The 23,901-nt window shown below is 36.5% G+C and overlaps 1 protein-coding gene across 2 annotated transcripts; it reads right to left on the bottom strand.

Moving 5' to 3' along the window:
- Nucleotides 1-506: 506 nt before the first annotated feature.
- Nucleotides 507-23,768, bottom strand: LOC127838469 (uncharacterized). 2 transcript variants are annotated; one of them, XM_052366265.1, is made up of 16 exons: nt 23,500-23,768; nt 22,843-23,100; nt 21,504-21,622; nt 18,285-18,426; nt 17,968-18,078; nt 16,394-16,541; nt 15,846-15,968; nt 13,647-13,730; nt 13,465-13,541; nt 10,186-10,251; nt 9,944-10,010; nt 9,734-9,810; nt 9,522-9,587; nt 9,258-9,327; nt 2,243-8,229; nt 507-1,444 (listed from the first exon to the last, which is right to left on the bottom strand). In XM_052366265.1, exons 1-16 carry the CDS (start codon nt 23,668-23,670, stop codon nt 755-757), a joined length of 8,256 nt encoding a protein of 2,751 aa, XP_052222225.1. In that variant the 5' UTR covers nt 23,671-23,768; the 3' UTR covers nt 507-754. The 2 variants fall into 2 exon arrangements, with proteins under 2 accessions (XP_052222225.1, XP_052222217.1); XM_052366257.1 differs by having other exon boundaries at nt 507-8,229.
- Between the last annotated feature and the right edge of the window lie 133 nt (nt 23,769-23,901).

The raw sequence follows: 23,901 nt of genomic DNA, 5'->3' as shown, positions 1-23,901 counted from the left end.
TGCCTGTGGTATGAGGCAATAATCAATTGCTATAATGTATACGTTTTTAAATATTTGCATCGATATGTGTAAATGACGAATATCCTTTGGTTCGGAAAATGGCCAGTTTGTCCGACTCATAACAATGTGTGTGCCTAATTTATGAAGGGGATATTTAAGGTGTAAACATGTAATATAGTTTGCCAGTTCGACAAAAATAACACACGTGTCGGCTACTGATTTTGGCCAGTTCGCAGTTTAAGAATAGATGTTATCGTAAGATGCATTGTAAAAACCTTCCATGGTATTTGTGAAATCCCATCATCGTTCTTGCTGCTCGTATGCGATAAAATATTCATTTTACTAAAGCTCTCAAAGATTGAATTATCAGAAACTATACTTTTCGCACGGCTAAAAAGATCTTCTAAACGTAATAAATATAGATTCAATATCATATCGCATCGGACGGCTAGATTCAAATTTTATTTTAATAAATCATTCTATATTAGCTAAACACTATAAAACAATTATCACTTCAATAAATGTATTCAATAAAAATTGGAGATTGCCATAAAGTTACATATTTCTGTTATTCTATAAACATTTTCATTATAAGGTCATTGGTGTTCAATTTATTTAATAAATTATTAAATTACAAACATACACATATTCCTTATCAAATATATTATACATGGATACTTATAATTTTTTAATAGTGCATCTCTATTGTATGCATTTCTTTATGAATTATCTGTATTGTTCGCGTTTGCTTAAATCAACTGAACGCTGATCTGTTCTCATTGGCGCATGTTGGCTCCCGAAAGTGAATTTCGGCCGTGTGTGATCCGCAAAGCGATCTAAGCTCTAGAGGCCGGTTTAAATAGATTGAAGTGGTGTCCTCGCTTTTCTGTACTGTGATTTGATCACACGAGATGCCTTTCACCGCCGATTTCCGATCATTCCTTCTAGCTTGTAACCCGGTAGTCTTACTGTCGATGGCATGTTTGTTTTGTGGTCTTTTCAAACGATTTAAAGCCTGTTGCTCGGTACGAAATTTGTTTAAAGTCGACTGTTTTCTGTTTCCGTACGCAGCGGCAGCCGACTGACACTGGACGCCGGAGTAAAGTCCGCCTGTTACTGTTGAGGTCTCTTGACGAGACTGCTGTCTTGAGAGCATTGGCCTGGGTTCATTACAACGCTTCTTTAGCCATTTATTCGTACTTCGTATCGAAGTTTTTGTTTCAGTTTCAGCCTTTTGTATTTTGGGTACGATTCCTGTTTTGTCTGCACTTCTCTTGTTGACCAACTGTTCGTTTTTATTCGAATTGCGCGTGGAAAGCGTGTTTTGACTGTCAACAGACGACACAGACCTCCGTCGATTATCATTTTTATTAACATTGTTTTTGGACCGTCCGACATCGACGTTGGTGGTGTCTGTTTTAAGCTGCTTAGTTTTCTTACTGAGGTCTTCATGAACACTTTCCTGTATTGGAGATGAAGCACTTGACGAATTGTTTCCGGACTGTCTTACATCGAAATTTGTAGTTTCTGTTTTCAGTTGCTCAGTTATCTTAATGAGGACTTCCTGGACAATTTCCTTTATTTGAGATGACGTACTAGACGAATCATGTTCGGACTTACCGACATCGACATTTGTAGTGTCAGTTTTAAGTTGCTCAGTTAACTTACTTAGGACTTCGTTAACAATTTCATGTAATTGTGATGACGAAATAGACGAATCGTTTTCAGATTGTCCGACATCGACATTTGTAGTGTCTTTTTTAAGCTGCTCAGTTATCTTACAGAGGACATCCTGAACGATTTCATGTAATTGTGATGACGAAATAGACAAATCGTTTGCAGATTCTCCGACATCGACATTTTTAGTGTCTCTTTTAAGCTGCTCAGTTATCTTAATGAGGACATCTTGAACAAGTTCATGTAATTGTGATGAAGCAATAGATGAATCGTATTCCGAGTGTCCGACATCTGCACTTGAAATGTCCGTTTTAAGATGCTCATTTATCTGACTGTTGACGCCATGAACAATTGTCTGCATTTGAGATGACGAAATAGACAATGCGTTTTGCGGCTGTCCGACATCGATATTTACTGTGTCTTTTTCCAGCTGCTCAGTTATCTGACTTAGGACGTCTTCAACATTTGTCTGTATTTGGGATGATGCAATTGCCAAATGTTTTTCGGACTTTCCGACATTGACATTTGTATATTCTGTTTTTATCTGCTCAGTTTTCTTACTGAGGTCTTCATGAACACTTTCCTGTATTGGAGATGAAGCACTTGACGAATTGTTTCCGGACTGTTTTACATCGAAATTTGTAGTTTCTGTTTTCAGTTGCTCAGTTATCTTAATGAGGACTTCCTGGACAATTTCCTTTATTTGAGATGACGTACTAGACGAATCATGTTCGGACTTACCGACATCGACATTTGTAGTGTCAGTTTTAAGTTGCTCAGTTAACTTACTTAGGACTTCGTTAACAATTTCATGTAATTGTGATGACGAAATAGACGAATCGTTTTCAGATTGTCCGACATCGACATTTGTAGTGTCTTTTTTAAGCTGCTCAGTTATCTTACAGAGGACATCCTGAACGATTTCATGTAATTGTGATGACGAAATAGACAAATCGTTTGCAGATTCTCCGACATCGACATTTTTAGTGTCTCTTTTAAGCTGCTCAGTTATCTTAATGAGGACATCTTGAACAAGTTCATGTAATTGTGATGAAGCAATAGATGAATCGTATTCCGAGTGTACGACATCTGCACTTGAAATGTCCGTTTTAAGATGCTCATTTATCTGACTGTTGACGCCATGAACAATTGTCTGCATTTGAGATGACGAAATAGACAATGCGTTTTGCGGCTGTCCGACATCGATATTTACTGTGTCTTTTTCCAGCTGCTCAGTTATCTGACTTAGGACGTCTTCAACAATTGTCTGTATTTGGGATGATGCAATTGACAAATGATTTTCGGACTTTCCGACATTGACATTTGTATATTCTGTTTTTATCTGCTCAGTTATCTTACTGAGGACTTCCTGAACCATTCCCTTTATTTGGGATGACGAAATAGACGATTCGTTTTCCGACTGTCCGACAATTGAAGAGTCTGTTTTAAGCTGTTCAGTTATCTGACTGAGGACGTCCTGAACAATTTCGTTTACTTGAGATGACGCAATAGTCGAATCGTGTTCCGACTGTGCGATATCTTCATTACTAATGTCCGTTTTAAACTTCTCAGTTATCTGGCTTAAGACGACCTTAACAGTTGCTTGCATTTGAGAAGACACAATAGACAAACTATTTTCCAACTTTCCAAAATCGACATGTATAGTGTCTGTTTTAAGTTGCTCAGTTATCTGACTGAGGACGCCCTCAACCATTGTCTGAATTTGAGATGACGTAACAGATAAATCGTTTTCCGACCCTCCGATATCTACATTTACAGTGTCTGTTTTAAGCTGCTCAGTTATCTGACTGAGGACGTCTTGAACAATGGTCTGTATTTGCGATGACGCAATAGACAAATCGTGTTCCGAGTTTCCGACATCTACATTTGAAGTGTCTGTTTTAAGCTGCTCTGTTATCTGACCGAGGACGCCATTAACAAGTGTCTGTATTTGGAATGATGGAATAGATAAATCGTTTTCCGACCGTCTCACATCGATATTTACAGTGTCTCTATTAAGCTGCTCACTGACCTGACTGAGGACGCCCTGGACAATTGTTTGTATTTGGGATGAGGCAATAGCCAACTCGTTTTCCAACTTTTCGACATCGACTTTTACAGTATCTGTTTTTAGCTGCTCCGTTATTTGACTGATGACGTCCTGAACAATTGTCTGTATTTGAGATGACGCCATTGATAAATCGTTTTCCGACAGTCTGACGTTGACATTTACCGTGGCTGTTTTTAGCTGCTCAGTTATCTGACTGAGGACGTCCTGAACAATTTCCTTTCTTTGTGATGACGCAATAGACAAATCTTTTTCCGACTTTTCGAAATCTGCATGCGTAGTCTCTGCTTTTAGCTGCTCGGTAATCTGACTAAGGACGTCCTGAACTATTTCCTGTATTTGAGATGACGCAATAGACGAATCGCTTCGTGTTTCTTTCGTCAGCGAAGATTCCATACCTAAGATGGCCACTTGTATGGATAATTCGTCAAGTATTTTGTCATTCAACGACAATGTTGACAACTTTATCCTTACTTTCTCTAACATATGCACAACCATCTCTTCGGTTATATCGTCCGTACCAAACGTGCATTCATGACCTAGAGCGCGATTACATGTCACATACATGGCTGCCAGATCCTGGATTGAAAATTTACCATCTTTGATATACGATATGGTTTTAGACATGCACTGTATGAGCAGTCTTCTTACGTCATCACGCTGATAATCATGCAGTTCATCTTGCAGTTGTCTTTCAGAATCAATAGAAAGTGATCTCTGAATCGTTTCAATTATTTTCACCTCTAGAAGACCGCTTTCCGGGTCACTAACATTTCGTGCTCGGTATTCCGTGTACATCTGTTCGAGGACGGTGTGTAGCATTTGGTTTACGTAAGTTATGGCGTCTTTGCTATCATTAGAATCTATGCGAGACTGAGAAAAGCTATCCTTTGCTTGGATTTCAAGATCTATCTGCGAACGCTTGTCTTGTTGATCGGCAACTATATTCTGCAATACATCCAACACAAAGTCGTTAATCTCTTGTGTTGTGTACGAGTCCTTTGTTGTGATCTTGCTGTTAGATTGTTTAATAGATTGCTCAAGACGCAGATTAGAGACGATGTTGTGGAGCGTTTCAAGAACAATATCTTCGAGTTCACACGACTTCGCTGAATGGAAACTACCCATACTGTGAGGACTAGAGGGCTTTAACTCGCCTACTAAGCGACTGGCTGTTCTCTCTAAATCGCGTTTGCTTACTTTTGGCTGCATACGTTCGACGAACGATGACATCTCCTCTTGAACACGACTAATTACTTCTTTGACAGCTGATTCGGCTATCATGGAAGAAGCTGATCGTAATACAATTGTTGATGGAAGTTTCTCACAAAAACGCATTTCATCGCCCTGAATCTCCAACAGTATACTTTGAAGCGTAGACCTAACAAAACGTACCAGAATATCAGAACTTACGCTCATCAATATCGATTCTATCGCTTTTAGAGGATCGGTCGAAATAACATCTTGATAATTTCGTGAAAGATATGTGTTAACGATATTTTTAACATACACAGACCCTTGGCCTTTCATTTTAATGTCACTGACAACGGTTTGTAATTTATGAGAAGCATTGGTTTCTAGAGTATGAAGGTCGGAACGGTCGTTTGAGACAGCTTGATAGAAGAGCGCCATTGACAAACTTGATACCAGTCCTTGTTCTAATTGCATCTGAAGGTTTGTTATAATGTCGATAATAAAATCCGCTACGGGTTTGGGGCTTATGCTTTTTACCGTCACGTGTGTTAAGTCGTGTCTGATTTGATTGAGACATGCACTAACAAGGTCCGATGCTACCAGAGACGTATTTCCCGAATGCGAGATAGATGGAGCAGATAACGATGCCTTTGTAAGTTGACCTTTAGCTAGTCTCCTTTCTATATTGCTTAGAGTTTCGTTGACTAGCGTGTGTACAAGAACGGCATCTTCTTCGCAAAGTTCGTCCTTTTGTTCATATGTATTTTCTTCCGAATCAGCAAAAATCGTCTTGTAATTTTCAAGAATCACTGCAAATATTTCACAAACACACTTTTCTTCCAGTTTTTCTGTCTTTAGACAGTCGATTATGTTGTTAATAATTGGTCGGTATTTGTCCAATTCGGTAAATGCATCGGCTCTTTGGGATCCAACTAACAGAGTTACAACCGAGGACGCTATCGAAGGCAAGATGCTATTTGGTACCCCTCGCTGCATTAAATCTCTGCGTATGATATCAATTACTTCCGACACTAGTTGAGAAGCAATAGTAGATGCGGATCTAGACGTTAAAGTCGGACAAGAATCACCTTTTGAAGCTTGGTAGTTTTGACTTCGTCTTTGAATATTTTTTCTTGTAAATGTTGTGTCGACACTATTGACCGCTGATTCAGATGTTGAAGTCGAAAGAATAGCGCTTGTCATCTCTAAAAGCGAGTCCCCTTTGATTGTTCCACTTTCTATTTCAAGTTGTAAAGTTTGGATTACTTCCTCGACTACGTCGTTTGCAACCACATCAGTACTAGATGATTTGTAACTGGCTTTTTGAGTCAACTTGCTTCCGCACTGTATAAGATATTTACCAATCGAATTGCATTCATCCATGCGGACGTCACCACTGTCTATTCTATCGATAAGCTGCTGGAGAGAGACCAGAATGTGCTTCGAATGTGTTGTAAGACTTTCTTTCACATGCTTGGATTTTTCGAGTGGGGGTAAATGCGCATCAACACGAATAAAACTGCTAGAGCTTTTCCGAGTAAGATTCTCGAAGGCAGTATCATTTATTGTACCTGTCAGTATTTGGTATGTTAATTTGTCTAGTACTCTCCGAAGAAACGAAGCTAATTTTTGGAGGAAGTCCGAATAATGCATATCGTGTGATTTTGCTGCATTGCAACATTCCTGAATCGCGTGAATGACATCTGACAAACAGGAAGATTGTATTATTCCGTCTTGAATTTCCCTCAAAATCTCTCGCAAAGATTCCTTAACGGTCATTGAAGCTTCTTGTGATGATTCAGATTTGATGGGATGATTCAGAGCGATAACAACAGCACGAGCTATCTCTAAAATCTGGTCATTCAGTATCTCGTTTTTCTTTAGTTGACTGATCACCAAATCTATATCGGAAGTTGAGAATTCACCAACACCGCCTTCTTCGTCAACGAACGAATGTATTTTTTCCAAAACTTGTATAAATACATCTTTTAAATCTGGGGATTTTCTGCTGATAGCCGATATAACAGCTTCCGCAACATTTTGTACGTTGTGGTGAAAGTCATTGTCAATTTCATTATTTTGGAGCTTTTCTTTTGTTTGAGAAAGAACCGTTTCCACCGTTGATGCTGCTGAATGCAATGCAACTGGAATATCTACTTCACAAAGGTTCACGATGCTTGTTGAGATCTCCTGTATCTGATCCATATCCAGCGACGAGTTGGTCATTCGATTGTTTGCCTCCCGAACAATGCTTATATCGATATCCTCGATCATTCCGCTGTCGACCTGCTGTTCAACTGTTTGAAGTAACTCCCGCAGTAACGAAGTAACTCTATTTTCAAACCCATCAGATTGTGGTTCCTTAATTTGTTTGTATGTGTACACAATAGCAAACACAATCTGGTACAGGGACTGAAAATCCATAGTCCCAAGTTCTAGTTGGTGCAACATATTTTGCAAAAAGTTGTGTATATCACTTTGCTCATCCTTAGCCGGCACGTCTTGCTGACCATCTTTAATAGATTTTGCTATCAGTTTAATTTGCTCTTTTGTAAGTGAATCGTTCTCTAAATCTTGGATCAAATGGCTCAGTGTTTTCAAAACGAAGTCATCTACAATAGCGTCGCAAACTGGCGAGTCTTCCCTTGGGTCCAGAGCAGAAGATGTAGCAGTCCGAAGTGTGTCTTTGATATACCCGTCAAGTTCCGAGTCATTTGACATGTCATCTGGTGATTGGCTACCGGTGACGAGATCGATCAAGGATACGGTCAGAGAAGCCAACTCGTCTGGTGTTATACTTCCAGAGTACAACTGAGTTAAAATTTTGTCTAAAGTAAAGTCTACCATTTTTGCTGCAATCACAGAAGAAGAACTGGTTGTGACATAAGTCTCACCCGTTTGACACTCGACCACCGATGAAGTTACCCCTTCTCCTTGAGCAGCTGTCTTGGATGACCCAAACTGGTCCACACAGTATGACGCTAACTTTGCAATATCCTCCTCACTTAATCGTCCAGAATTCAAATCATCAAGAAGTCGAAGTAAAAAAGTCTCGACAAATGTAATCGGTGCAGTTTTCTCTATGTCAGAAGCCTCTGGGATGGCATCGTCATCATCTGCTGCCATCTGAAGTGCGGATGCGCAAGGCGTCAGGACATGGTCGGTTACAGGTTTGTATTGTGCAGGGACTTCATTGTATACATCGGATGAACTATGGATGGTAACCAACGGGCAGCTTTGTGATGTATCACTGTCGTCATTACTGAATCGAACTGACCTGCTTTTTGAAGCTGTAAAATAGTTATGATGCTGTAAGAAAATCTGTATAGACAAAAAAATTATAAAAAGAGTTTCGCGGTCGGAGACATATGCCCCCTAAAACAGTGACCCAAATTTCAATTGGAGTGATCTGCTGTTCAATGCCTATGGGCATGGAAAGTATCAAGTCAATCTGTCATTCGGTTGACGAGTAATTGATCAGAAACGATTTTCACACTTATTGAAACAGTGACCTTGACCTTTGACCTAATAACCCCAATTTCTATAGGGGTCATCTACAGTTCAAAATCAATGCACATGTGAAGTTTCAAGCCAATCGGTCAATTCCTTGACGAATATTTGATCGAAAACGATTATAAACTTTTTGTGACACTGACCTTGACCTTCGACCTAGTGACCCCAATTTCAATAGGGGTCATCCGCTGTCCAAGGCCGATGCACATGTGAAGTATCAAGCAAATCGGTCAATCCGTTGACGAGTTATTGATCAGAAACAATTTTCACACGTATTGAGACAGTGACCTTGACCTTTGACCTAGCGACAAAAATTACATTAGGGGTCATCTACTATCCAAGGCAAATGCGCATGTGAAGTACCAAGCCAATCAGTCAATTTGTTGACGTAAACGATTTTCACACTTATTGTGATAGTGACCTTGACCAAGTGACCCTTATTTCAATAGGAGTCATCTACTGTCCAAGGCCAATCCGCATATGAAGGGTCAAGCAAATTGGTCTATCCATTGACAGGTTATTGATCGGAAACGAACTGGTCTACCGACAGACCGACCGACGTCCAGCAAAACAATATACCCCTCTTCTTCGAAGGGGGGGCATGATAACGGTAACACACTTATTTGCATGACTAGACTTTACTTCAGTTTTAGTGTAGTATCAAAACTCTTTTTTATATTTCCATAAAAAATCGATTATGTATTACGTTGTTTACGACTGTACATATACCCAGGGAAAAGCACATACGACAAGAATGCACTCTTAAGCAAAAAGTGTTTGTTTGTGTAATCATATAATTGTTTACCTTCCAATTGTTGATGGGGAATGCTTCTCTCCTCCGCCGCAAGCATTTGTAGATAATGGGGGTATATATCCTAAAAATAAGAACATTTGAGAAGCATTAAAACCACTGTTCTCTTTAAAACACATGTACTATATATATATATATATATATTTAGATGAGTTATGCAAAGAAAAGGACTTTGGAGAGGATCAATTGAACACTGTCAGTCGGGAGATTCTTCTTATATGTAGAATACAAAAAGGTTCTCATCATCCATGTACTTACATTTTTTACTTTCGATATGACGTCTTTCACTATACGGTGAGCCTCTTCTTCAAGACCAATCGTATCCTAAAATATTAAGTCCATGTTTGAGCATTTAACACCACAAAGGACACCACCAAATACACAAGGTACTGCTAATAATCACATATTGAACACAGTAAACCGAAATGATACAACTTAACATAGAACTCAGCAGAGTTAAGGTTACGTACAGAGTGATCCGTTACAGTGTCAACTGCTCCATCTATGACTGCGTTAAGCATCTCCATGAACGAACTTTTTTTCTCAGCTTTCAATTGAAAAAAAACAAGGTATCGTTAAAATGGTTAATTTAGAATTTAACGTTTTTATCCGGTAAAAAACAGACATGTAAATACAAACTCACACGAACAATATTTGTGTGTAAACATGTAATTGTTTACCTTCAAATTGAGGACGGGTGGCTCGCTCGTCCTCAGAAAGCATCTGAAGATAATGGGGGTAGATATCCTACAAAGTTTGAGAAGAATGAGAACCACTGCTTTTCTTATCACACAGGTCATATATTTGTTCAGATATATTATGCAAAGTAAAGGGCTTCGGTAGGATTCACAGAAAAACGACAGTCGAGAGAATCTTCAAATATTTAGAATAATAAACAGTTTTAAATAAAACATTGACTTACGTTTGTGACTTTAGATATTACGTCACTCACTATACGGCGGGCCTCCTCCGCCAGACCAATCACATCCTGAAATAGTTTTTTTCCAGCACATTTTATCTCAAGACTGGTAACAAATACATGTAGAAATACATATGCAGCACATCTAACGACATAAGTTATCTATATAATTATAGACAATGACATACCAAGCAATTATCATAATAAAGTAGAAAAATATCTACAATACAATATAAAAAAAGACTTTAACACAATACACATAATTTTAAGCTAATGCTAAATGTATTATACAAGTTTTTTTAATAAAATAAAACATATGCATTTCCTCTATATATTATATTCTTAAGGGTTTAAATTTTACTTTTGCTGATAAACAAGATCACAGGTAGTTTTGTCTTTATAGGAGTTTACAATAACAAATCATTACAAGGAAAAGACAAAAGACAGTTAAAGTTTACACATTTAGTGCAAACTAAGAGAAAGGCGGTTTATATCAGAGAGTTTTATGTTATTTTGTTTTTGACAAAAACGATAAAATAGTATTTATAAAGAACTAAAGTAAACAAGAGCTGTCAGAAGACAGCGCGCTCGACTTTACGAGTGCTTGACAGTATAACGAAAGCCATCATGGAGAAATTGTTAATATTCAATGATGTCAAGGTAATATAGTCATATTCTAAATGGAAGAGGACCATAATTGAAACATATTGATCGCTTATGTTTTAAAGAAGTGGTACATTATAGACGATTCTGAGTTCAGGTATATTTTGCACATTTGTAAAAACATAAAACAAACTAATAAGATTATATTTCAAGTTTGATAGCAATATCTTGGGTGGGATGGTTGGACGGTCTTTCAAACATGTATGGTCATTTATTAGATGATATTTCAAAAATAAGAAAAAAAAGGGAAAAAAATTTGGGGGGGGGGATTCTGGGGTGGGGCGTAGGGAGTGGTTTGGGTGGATTTTATTGTGGTATGTCAGGTAAGTGTTGCTTTGTCAAAGTATGAATCAAATGTGATCCTAAATAAAGAAGTTATAGCAATTAAAGCTAAATTCGACCTTGAGATTCAAGGTCATTCAAAGGTCAAGGTCAAATTCAACTTGCCAGGTACAGTACCCTCATGATAGTAAGAAAGTATTGAAGTTTGAAAGCAATAGCCTTGATACTTTAGAAGTAAAGTGCATCTTAAACACAAAAGTTAACAAAATATTCAAAGTTACTAAGTCAAAAAAGGGCCATAATTCCATCATAATGCCAACCAAAGTTATGCAACTTGTCCTGTACAGTCCCCTTATGATAGTTAGCGAGTGTTCAAAGTCTGAAAGCAATAGCTATGCTACTTTAGGAGTAAAATAGACCAAAACACAAAACTTAACCAAATTTTCAATTTTCTAAGTATAAAAAGGGCATGATTCTGTCAAAATGTCAGTCAGAGTTACATAAGTTTGCCGGCACAGTCCCCTTATGATAGTCAGTAGCATGAAAGCAATAGCTTTGATACTTTAGGAATAAAGTGGACCTAAACACAAAACTTAACCAAATTTTCAATTTTCTTAGTATAAAAAGGGGCATTACTTTAAATTATAATGCTGACAGCATTATGCACCTTGACCTACACAATTGTTCTTTTGCCATAAAGAAGTATTCCAAGTTTGAGTTAATTATCTTTGATAGTGTTAAAATTATTTAACTTAATAAAAAACTTTAACCAACGGCGATGCCGATGGCGACGCCGACGCCGGGGCGAGTAGTATAGCTCTCTTTTTTCTTCGAAAAGTCGAGCTAAAAAAATACATTTTCCAGTATGTATACATAATTGAAGTATGTATAAATTGTAATAGAAAATATGATACGCATCTTCAGATGAAAAAAAGGCATAACAAATCAATAAAAGGTACCTGTACAAAATACATTTTCCAGAATGTTTACATATTTAAATATTTATTATATACCTGTTTAATGCATTTAACAAAATACAGGTTGTATCAATCGTTGAAATAAAAAATCCTGTATTACGCTACTCGCTGTTTTCAATTCCGTATTACCATACTAGCCGGACTACTTCGACCCATTTAATGACGTTACATTCCGCGCACCGAAAATATAAATATTTTATATTACGAAATATATTACGTAGTACATCGTGTGACGTCATTTCTCGACGAAACACAATATTTTTATATAAACTCTCTGGAAATTAAGGACATGTCGGACGTGGTGTTTTTAACAGTAAACCATTTGTTTAAAATATCGAACAAATTCGAAACGTATTTTGGAGATTGTGTTTATTATGCTTAAATGTTTATTTCGAAAGGAACACAATAAAATAGTGTGGTTTAAACTTAGTTTCGATAAAGACAAGGAAGAATAGAAGTGGAAGTGCATATCGTTTCAACGTTTTTGTTATAAACATCGGATTAAAGTTGTCAACTTAATTGTTATAAACATTGGATTAACGATGGCATTAAGGTAAGCGTGTCGGAAACCTGTGTTTTCCCGGTTCGAATGTGTGCACGTTAATTTACATAAACTGTATTCATACGCGTCTTAAAAACTATGGCGTACCGTTTTAGTTATTGTTTTGTCAGTTTTGTTAAAGTAAACAATACAATTGTTAACTGTTTTCGTTAGTTGTTGTATATATTAAAAGGAATATTACGCTATTCAATTGTTCCAAGAGTTTGTATCACTCTCGTGGCTGTGCTATTTCGCATCACACTCGAGGCTCCGCCTCTCGTATGATACGTCATCACACAAGCCACTCGAGTGATACAAACTCTTGGAACAATTGACTAGCGTAATATTCCGTATGTATTAATTGTACAAAGCAAATATAATTTGCATATTCGAATAAAAAAGGCATAGATAAACGAAAAATAGGTACAAAGAATTGTGATTTATGACATTTAGGTCCTACCTATAATTTCTTTTAAGATAACAATTTGCTTCTTAGAGTTAAAAATAGTATTTGTACAAAGTTGCTAAGAACTACACTAATAATTAAATTTAAAAACTAAGTTTGTTCTACAATGGTAGTAAAATATCCCATTCACTGTCAAAGGATTCTGAATTATTTTGTGAAATTGATATTTTTCTTAAGTTATCATATTCATACTTTATGTATATGTCGGCTCATCTAATATGAAATATTAATCCATTTTAAGCATTTCACATCACGAAGGTTTGCATCAGATACACATAGCACTGCTATCACATATTCACTATAGTAAACCGAAATGATACAACTCAGTGCTCAGCAGAATTAATATTACGTACAGAGTGGTCAGTTGCAATGTCCACTGCTCTATCTATGGCTGCGTCAAGCATCTCCATGAACGAACGCTTTTTATCCGCTGTAAAACGAGAACAATCGTTAAAATGGTTCACTTATAATTTAACGTCTAAGGTAATGTGATTTAACAGGAGGACAAATCAGATCAGACTACTAGCGTACTCGCCTTGCGGAACTTGAAAGGATTCTAGAACATCTTCGAGCTTCCATGTGCTCGTGAGTCGGCTATAGGGGGTACGTCGTCGCCGACCTGAAAAAACATATATCAGTCGAAACTTAATTGCTTAAACTCGCGTTGACCGACAACAAAAGTTCGAGCCATACGGATTTCGAGCCAACTCATTTTTTTAATATACTTTTGTTTTGCTAACGTGAATCTGAAATAGATTTTCATCTGCAGTTGAAGAAGAAATCTTACCGCCTAAACTCCGTCCTACTTTCAGTTTTTGAATTAATAAGAACAAAATGCATACTGAATATTCCTATAAATCAATAATTAAAAACAGTTGCATATACGCTCACACAAATAGCATATAGGTAATGGTAAATTATATAAGCACTTTTTTCTTCGAAACATATACGGGAACATGTAAGAAACAGCACTAAGAAACAAAATGTCATCTTTTACTCGAATAAATTAACGATTTTGCAATCGGTGTAACATCAATTAAGATGTTCTTTAGATCAAACGCTCTTAATCCAGTAAAAGCTTTTTGTGACTGGAAGCGAGTTCGAACCAAACAAACAGAAGGGCTAATCACGAGGTAGTCAAGATGGCGTTTATGTCCAGACAGGTGTTTTTCGCTGTTTTATACCATTAATTACTAGTATAATTGTTGACTGATATGGCTGGAGAGTGAGCGTCATTTAAAAAATAAACAAAAGTAGAAGTGTATAAAACGGCGAAAAAAACTGTCTCGGTATGGACGTTGCCATCTTGACTATCACGCGATTACCACCCTTTGACAAAAGAACGTGTGAGGAAATCTTGACCGCGACATGTGAACACAATTCGAGCCATCTAATAATTAAACTCTTGCGAATTCGAGCCATCCGTCAGATATTTTAATGAATACATAGCAATAAAAATCGGTGCTTAAAGAAGAGTTCGAGCCAAACGGAAATTCCAGCCATCGGGTTTGGACTGTAAATCAACAGTTGATCAGTTTGTTAAATATTGGGACTGAGTTGTACGGATCATCTTCATGGTATTGATAGCGTAAATTGTATTGGTACTGATAGTTTGCAGAATAGGAATTGCCTGAAACGTGTTGATCATATGATATTTAGGTATTGACCACTTGCCATGGCTTTATTATATTGTGTCTTGCTAAGTAGAAATGTTTTGCTAATTGCAAAAGCAATAACTATAAAAATTATTGATTTTCAAGCCAATATAGACATTTTAAAATTAATTATATACCTGCTTTATGTTCCCATAAATACAATTCGTATCAATCGGTAAAATACAACTGCACAGGAATAATTCCCGTATTATGCTACTCGCTACTTTTCCAATCCCGTATTACCATACTAGCCGGACTACTTTTAATGACGTAACTTTAAAGGCAGAAAATTATAAGAGCATTCTTAGTTAATTATGAACGCTTAAACTCATTTTTTAACTTAAATGATTCAAAGTTGTAAATAATAAAAGAAATATTACGCAAGTCAATTGTCACAAGTGTTTGCATCAGTCTCGTGGCTTGCGCTATTTCGTATCACACTCCGCCCCTCATGAGATACGTCATCACACAAGCCACTCGACTGATACAAACACATGGGACAATTGACTAGCGTAATATTCCGTATGTATTGAAAACATGCAATGTACAAAAATATACAGTGTATGCATCACTTATAGCGCATTATAATCGGCACCGTATTGACATGCAATAACTTGTTTAACGTGTAATTCTACCATTTAACATAACGTTATCTTAAAATTACAAGTACATTGCTTGCAGTGTCTATTTTGCTACACTCGTATTAGGATCTATTCAGTGACTGCAAATCACATCCTTCAATTTTGATATTTTTCTAATGCTACTGATATGGGATTAAATGAATCGCAATTTTATTGGCAAAATAAAACTCGATTTTTTCTCATTTACCGGAATGATTTGTTGCAACTCAAAGTTAAAGTAATGAAAGCTAATGATAAGGAAATTTAAAGCGCATATTTAATTAAAATTGGTTGTTCAAAGATTGTTGTATTTTTTAAAGGCTTACATCTTAAAAATACGGATATTTATTGATATGAAATTTAAATTATTTTTTTAATAGTTTACTTTATATCATTTAGTTCATGTCATGTTTAAGCGGTATTTGAGACTAGCTCCTTAAATAACCAAACAAGTGTTACCTAGTCGCTTGGCTTGCATCTTTCTCTCTATAACAGATATTCGGTCATTGAGAAGCTTAGAATACAATTTCTCTTTCCTCTGTTTTTCTTCGCGTACCGTTTTCTTTGATTGATCTAATTGGTCTGAAATAAAAACCGCATGCATAACACTTCACATGTGAACCAGCATTTTAGTGAATGAATGTTGACAGAAGTTTCTCGCTCCTCGTAGTGGTTACCTCCCATATGAGTAAACAGTAGTCCATGCATGAACAAGTTAAAATCATGTTAGATCTAGCAGCGGTTGAAATAGTATACAAATAAAGTCATTTTATAAAGAGTGTTTTGTTTTTTTTACAAATCTTAACCTTAAAATGTCAACAAAAATAGAAAATAAACCGGTGTACAATCATATATAACAATAATATTTGAATCGACCATCAGTAAGTTGTGGGTAATTGCTGCATTGGAATTTAATAAACGTAATGTCGGTATGTTGGAAACAGAACAATTTCTGCGCCGATGTTGGGAAAAATATCATGAGTTGAAAGCAATGTGCGAGCCCTTACTGTAGAGAAAATCTCGTTGTTTTGCCACGCTCTCTTCACGCTTGGCGATTTTTCTGAGACGCTCCTCATCGTCTGCGTACAAAACGCTGGTCTCCCGAGCTAGCATAGCACTCTGGGCGTCCTTGCGCGTGTTCCACCTCGCCATACACTGCAAGCCAGCAAAGTAATGTGTACCTAGCTAGGGCAGTCTAAATACAAAGATAACTTCGAGAGAGAGAGAGAGAGATCAAAATGTTGGAAGATTGCATGTTTAGGATACCGTGTTGCCCGTCGTCCGTCCGTCCGCACATACGTCCGTCCGGTTTCTTCTATTGACATCCCATCCAGAACGTCTTTGCAGATTTTAATGAAATCTCAGAGTTATGGTCATTGGCTGATTATCTTTTCAAGTTTTTTTTTAATCGCGCCGGCCCGATGCATATGTAAGTCAATGGAGCTTAAAATAGATTTTTAAAATGAAAACAGCAAAACGGGTTAATATTTGGTATGTTACACCTTCTTATGGTCTACTATTAAGTTTGTTCAAATTATACCACTGGGGCAGAATTGGCAACGCACCAATGTTTATATGATGTATATGGACTTATACAGTGAATAACTTTAAATAATCATCTTTTGGAACCACAAGGAAATTGGCTTTTACATTTGCCGTGAAACATCATATGGTGGTTCTCTATACAGTTTGTTCAAATCATGCCTCTTGGTTGCAACTCAGAACCATGTTTGGATGTAAATTTTTGTCTTACATGTGTATAGTAAAACATGAAACAATCTCTGAATCTGCAAAATAATTTACAAAAATTATATAGACTTATATACATTTGTAGTTAATAACTTGGCCAAATATTGTGTGAGGTGGTCCTGAGCCAATTTTGTTCGAATTGTGCCCCTGGGTTTGCTTATAGTATACAGTGAACTATTTACAAAATTTAATCTTTAAACCGCAAGGCCCAGAGTTTTGTTATTTGTTATGTCACGTCTGATAGTGGATCTATGCTAAGTTTGGTCATATTATTTCACGATAATCAAAACTGGTTACGCCTCAGTGGTCAAATGATTTGTATAGACTTTTTATAGAATTTCCTCTATAAAGTTTTATCAAATCATGTCCATAAAGTAAAAAACCACGACACATGGGTAACGTGATTTATATAGACTTTTATTGCAAATGACTCTTAAAAATCGTCTAAGGTTCGACATGGTTAGGTGTTTAATATTTGGTGAGCGACATCGTATGTTTGTCTTCTACTAAATAGGTTCATATCATTGCCATGTGGCTTACAAAGTAAAAATAAACCTAGATTGCAGTCATAGTTAATACACAAACATAACAAAAACTACACATCCTTGTTTTTTCCTACATGTCTCAGGTGAGCGACCTCTGACCGTTAGGCCCTCTGTTCTGTAATTTGTTAAATATTTTTATGCAAAATCGTATGGAAAAAAACACACCTTATACATTGAGTTCGTATAAATTGAGTGGTGATGGCGTGATCAATGATAATAAATTTATATTAAATGTACGGCATTAACTAGAGGTATTATTCCATGGCATGTTTCTGTAGGCCACAAACCTTGAGTTCAGCCGCCATTTTCTTTTGAGTTTCCCGTTCCTCAATAAGACGGCGACGCAGATAGTCTTCGTGACGCCAACGTCTCGCCAACATTACGCTCCTGCTTGTTTGCTGGAATGATTGACATCGATGAGATTCAATAACATGTACAACACTACGAATTTACGGTAATGAAATACACATGGATGCAGACATACGCAGGTTGGGTGGGTATGGACACTGTCGGTAATATCGGCACGATCGTGATATCGGCCAGCACTCGCGGGGGAGGGAATTTGCAAAGAATGTTTGAAAGCATAACTCAACAAGACGAATACCTCTTGTTGGTTTTTTCGGACGATTGCATGTCGGCGTTCCGAGGCCTCTCTCAGCTGCCGTTCTCTCTCCGTCATCTCCTCTCTAATGTCTTGCAGACGGCGCTCCAACTGAATATTCTTGTCCGATATGCTCTGGCGTAACCTGCACGGTTATCACTAATCATTAATATTAACAACGAATCGATTTATTACAGACAACAGATACAAACAACAGTCGGGAAAGAGATGGGAATATCTGACAAAGAAAAACAATACATATATTTTACAGACAAAAGGTGTTACATTATGATAAATATATTTCAGAATATTCGACAGAAAACATATAAAAGCGGATTGACATTTAGCACAGAACAAATTGGAATTATCGGATATCATATGTAAATACATGACAGGTGTTTCACAATGGAAGTACATATCTGACAAATAAAATAACGAAAATATGTGAAAACAAAATGTGGTGATTATCTGACAAATAAAAAAATGGGAAGATTTTCTGACAATGGACGTAAATATCTGACAACTCATTTAAATATACGGTCATTTGTGACAGAAAACATGGGAAATAACTGAATTACCAAAAAAAATTAACAGTAACATATGACAAAGGAAATACATTATTTTTTAATAAAATAGGAAATATCCCACAAAAACATAAGTCGTGTATGACAGATAACATAAGACCATATCTTATATAAAACATGGATTAATATAATACAGAAAACACAGAGAAAGATCTTGCAGATAACAGACGGAAGTTCCTGTCGGATTACAAATGTCAAGGGACAAATCCAAGGGACAAAACTGGGAAATATATGACATACAATACAAGAAAAGATCTGACAGAAAACATAGAAAAAGATTTGACAAACAACACAGGGTTAGATTTGGCATACAACACAGTGGAGAGATCTGACGGAAAACAAACGAAAAGATGTGACAGACAACAGAAGGAAAGATCTGACAGACAACACAGGGAAATACCTGACATACAACATAGCAAAATATTAGAGAACTCAAACTGGTTTGAAGGAAAAAAGAAGGAAAGAACTTACAGATTACACAGGAAATTTTCTTGTATACAAGGCATGTACATTGCTGATTTCTACAAATCCTCTATATATGTTAAAGTTAAGACGTAACGCGAGACACACTTTTAAAAACGCCTCTCTTATTTTCAATTTTCAAAGGATTGCACAACTCTGCTTATGACGGTCAATTTGCACTATACTACCCAGTTGCAAACGTCTGCATGTTTATTTAAGTGTTTGTAAAGTAAAGACATTCTTGCAGCAAGATGTTTTGAGTTAAGTACGACAAAACTCCAAACAATTAATTATTTTTTGCTAAAAAAGAACATTATTCCGCTGCAGTCAGACAATCTGCGCCACAATGCAAAGTTGATATTGAAAGTTCTAGTTATGATTAATATCAATATTTGTTTTTAGCTGCAGCACTTTTTTAGTTACGCGAAATATTAACCTTTGTCGGCCAAATGAAAAGAGAACCACAGCTGTACGCACAATTCTATGAAGTACAGTATAATAATAATAATGTTGAATACATCTTTGTAACGAAACCTTATTTTATACGTAACGAAACCTTACTTTATACCGACAACAATATTAACAAAATGGACTAACACTTAAGTCAGATTTTATGTTATAATGACGTTATTGTGTCGCGAACATATGCCTTAATAACTGCATTTGGTCGATAACAATAGTCAAAATTGTGTCGTGTTTACAAAAAAAGATTTCAGTTAAACATTGAATGCTTGTTAACTTCAGCAGACTTTCATTGGTGAACTCCTTATCGGAATCTTGTTACGTTATTTTTTCATTTTGACACGAATAGATGTCACGTTTAAATAAAATTTACAAAAAATAAAACACCCATCGCAGTCTAACGCTATTTCTTATGTGAAAGGTCCTATCTACCCGTTTGTAAGGTAATGATGATAATTGTGAAAATATCTGGCAAACAAAATTGGAAAATGTTTGGCATAAAATACAAGTTAATTCTTAACAAAAAGGATAGAAATTTCTTTTAAACGATACAGTTAATAATATACCGCATATACATATATCTGACAGACACAAGTGAAAAATGTTCGACTTATCCAGTTGAAATTATTTAATATTTGGCTACAGTCTACATGCGTGCACGTCGTTGGCGATTACACATAAAATGGACGTACTTTTTCCGGCAGTTTAAACACCGATGACATGCAGGAAAATGCTTTTGCATTGCTATAACTACAACGTCTTTAAATGTGTATAAATTATGAATTTTTTAAATAATAAGGGGTGCAACTGATTGTATTCGTTGGCGTGCGAATCATGTTTTACTTTCAGTTTGATCTTTGTCGAACGGCAGAACGTTAACCGGAGCACAAAACTATGACGTCATTTAACTATTGACTTATGAAAAGCAACGTTGTTAACATTCCGAAATACAATCTTGTAGATAACAAGATTATTTGTACAAACGTATTTGTTTCATCGGGAATATAAATACAGATCTTGTGACGGATTATAATATATGTATATGTAATATATGTATATAATATATGACGGATTGTGTCGTGTTCTGAGAAAACTGGGCTTAATGCATGTGCGTAAAGTGTCATCCCAGATTAGCCTGTGAAGTCCACACAGGCTAATCAAGGACGACAGTTTCCGCTTTTATGGTATTTAAGTTTCAATGAAGTCCCTCCTTACCGAAAATCAAGTTTATGCGGAAAGTGTCGTCCCTGATTAGCCTGTGCGGACTGCACAGGCTAATCTGGGATGACACTTTACGCACATGCATTAAGCCCAGTTTTCTAAGAACATGACTCATATAATCACAATGTGCAATCAACTTTATGTAACTTTATTTCCGTGAATATTTGAGCATGTTTTTATGAACGGGAATTAAAGTAAATAGAAGGGTTTTTAAGCTTTTCGTCGGAGGGCATTGTGTGTACAGACCAATAAATGCCCGTGACAAATATTGTATACCCATTCGTTACGGGGGTATAACAAGAAAAATAAAATTTATGTAAGAAAGAAACTACTTAATTGCACTTCTAACGAAAAGCACAAGCACTATATGTTGACCAAATACGTTACAAATCAGTGCTACATTTGATACTCTTAATGGCTAGAGTACCCAACTTTGTAGAAAAGATCATGTTAATTAATGACAGATATTCGAACGTCTGCTGGTGTTTCTTACCTGTGGAGGTCTCGCTCTCGTTGCTGCTGTAAGCGCCGTCGAACCAACGTTCCATGGGAAACCTGTCTCTCTACTTCCGTTTCCGGAGTACGATTGTTGGATCTCAACCTGTTTTCCAACTAAAATAGGAATACGTTATTGCCCGTTGAACAAACTCTGATTGATAAATTGAGTTTGTTTGGCTATTTCCAATATATGTATGTACAGTCAAGATACCATTACCGGATCAGTAGCGTAATTCAGTTGTTCTGGTGAAAAGCAATACACGTTTTGAGACTTCTTTTGCACCAGTTTGATTAAATATTACATTTGCTTACTGATTCAGCACATAGTCTTATTTTTAAACACAGGCAAAATGTATTTGTGATACCCTTTTTTCGACACAGAATTAATGCATTAACGGATCAGTTGTAGCCATAAGGGATCACATGACTGAAACCACTCAGCCGGCATCTAACACGCTATTTGAAGTGTCGAAACATGAAATGTGTTGTTTACAATGACCAAGTTACATTGCCAGTTATAAATTATATTCATTGTTTTGTTATTAATTGTTTTCTATACGTGATCTTGTATCCACACTTTACGCATGGTGTTCTTTTGTGTGAATTATCAGTTGAACATCCTAAGCAGATCGAAGTTTAGGATGTGGGTATCTTATAAACCATGTAAATTGTTTGAATCATATCTAATCATCGATATTGAACAGGGAACATACATACATCATTAAGATTGAGATGATTTATTGTAAGAATCAATAAGATTTGCATATATTTGAATATAATATATTATCAATACGCATATTATCACGCTTGATCCGTTATTGCCCTAATTCTTCATTTCATTTAAGGTGTTGCAAAATCTTTAACATGAATCAACACTGAATGGACTTTTGCAGGCATAAAGACTACTAATTGGCCTTTTAATTAATGCATAAACTTCTTACTTTCCAACAGGAAGTATTAAGCACGTGGCCGCAAATAATGTTCAACCTCGATTTGGAAACGAGTCTTAAGTCAACAAAGTCGTACATGTCAGCAAAACATACCGAAATGTTTGAAACAGAGTAGCTCCAATTACGAATCAATCAATGCGTTTTAATGAATAGGCCTTGACGATGCTGTGTGCAAAATATCGTCTAAAATATCAACTATTTATTGCGATACGCAGTCTTGAATATCTAAAAGTGATCCGCTATGGGTAATGATCCGGTAATGGTAACTTGACTGTATTGATTTCGGGTTTATAGTGATTATCATTAGTGTATTACATGAAGAGTATTAAACGAATTTCACGGACTGGCCGGTCAGTTACGCAATTATTACTAATATACATGTACCTCGCGTTTCCGCTCTTCAGCAATCTCAAGAAAAAATATGTGCCTCAGATACTGGCGGTACTGGTTGAGTTCCTTGAGAGAACACAAGACTTTGCCGTCCTCTGAGATGAATCCCTTGCGAACCAGGTGGCGCCTCATCACGGGCGTGCTGAAGTGCGCCTTCAGGTGCGGGTCGTGCAGTGGCCGGTACTCTGTTGTGATGTACTTCCCGTTCGGATCGCGTAAGTCGAAGTCGTAATCCTGCTTGCACCGGTGTTTCTGAAATGCAATAAATGCATACATTTCATATCGCCTTAATCACAATGACACGCATATGGAATAATAAATGTTTGTGTCGTTCACATGTATTTTATTTCGGTGAATAATACATAACCTTTACGAATACATTTAAAATGCATATAAATGTGCACATTGATAAGGTACACGCCCAGGTTTTACTCGCAATAAAATTATGCGTAAACATACAACAATTGATATCCATGTTCTACTCGATGTTATAAAAAAATACATAAAGGCTTAAACGTAAACAAAAGCAGAAATTGAATTGAAATTGAAACTCTGTGCTTTTTCTCATTCCGTCAAAGAGACAATATAAATACAAATGTGTTTTTTTTTGTATATTTATCACCTGTACTTTTAATAATAAAAACGCCTTACCGGTTCGCCGAGCTTTGTGGTGAATAACACAACCGCGCCTTTTGGATTTTGCATTATTGGAAGCTTCGCATCGAGTGGAATTTTAGACCATATTGGCAAGCCATCACCGGCGGGTAGACAATCCATCCTGTCGCCCAATGTCGGGCGCCGGCTCAGCGTCAGCCTATCCATAATTTATATCAAATGTTGATTTATTTCATTTTTTTCCCGTTTAACGACATGATATTGAAACACGACATGTTTAAACGTTTAATGTCATTAATAATGACGTCACTATAAACAAGCGCTCTTATACAATACAAAGTCGCGCCAAAAGTGAAAAAAAACACGGAGCTGTTAATTTATTTGAGCGTATCCAAAGTCAAATGTTTTACAGTTTTTTTTAATAAGAAATGCATTATT

The sequence above is a fragment of the Dreissena polymorpha genome, chromosome 1 (assembly GCF_020536995.1).
Source record: "Dreissena polymorpha isolate Duluth1 chromosome 1, UMN_Dpol_1.0, whole genome shotgun sequence".
NCBI lineage: Eukaryota > Metazoa > Mollusca > Bivalvia > Myida > Dreissenidae > Dreissena > Dreissena polymorpha.
This window is presented reverse-complemented; position numbering and strand designations above follow the sequence as displayed.

Coding starts and splice junctions, on each gene's coding strand:
- LOC127838469 (XM_052366257.1), bottom strand. CDS start 23,670: ATGGATAGGCTGACGCTGAGCCGGCGCCCGACATTGGGCGACAGGATG. Junction 18,427..21,503: donor CGAGAGCGAGACCTCCACAG/GTAAGAAACACC, acceptor ATAACCGTGCAG/GTTACGCCAGAGCATATCGG. Junction 13,542..13,646: donor ATCCTTTCAAGTTCCGCAAG/GCGAGTACGCTA, acceptor CTCGTTTTACAG/CGGATAAAAAGCGTTCGTTC.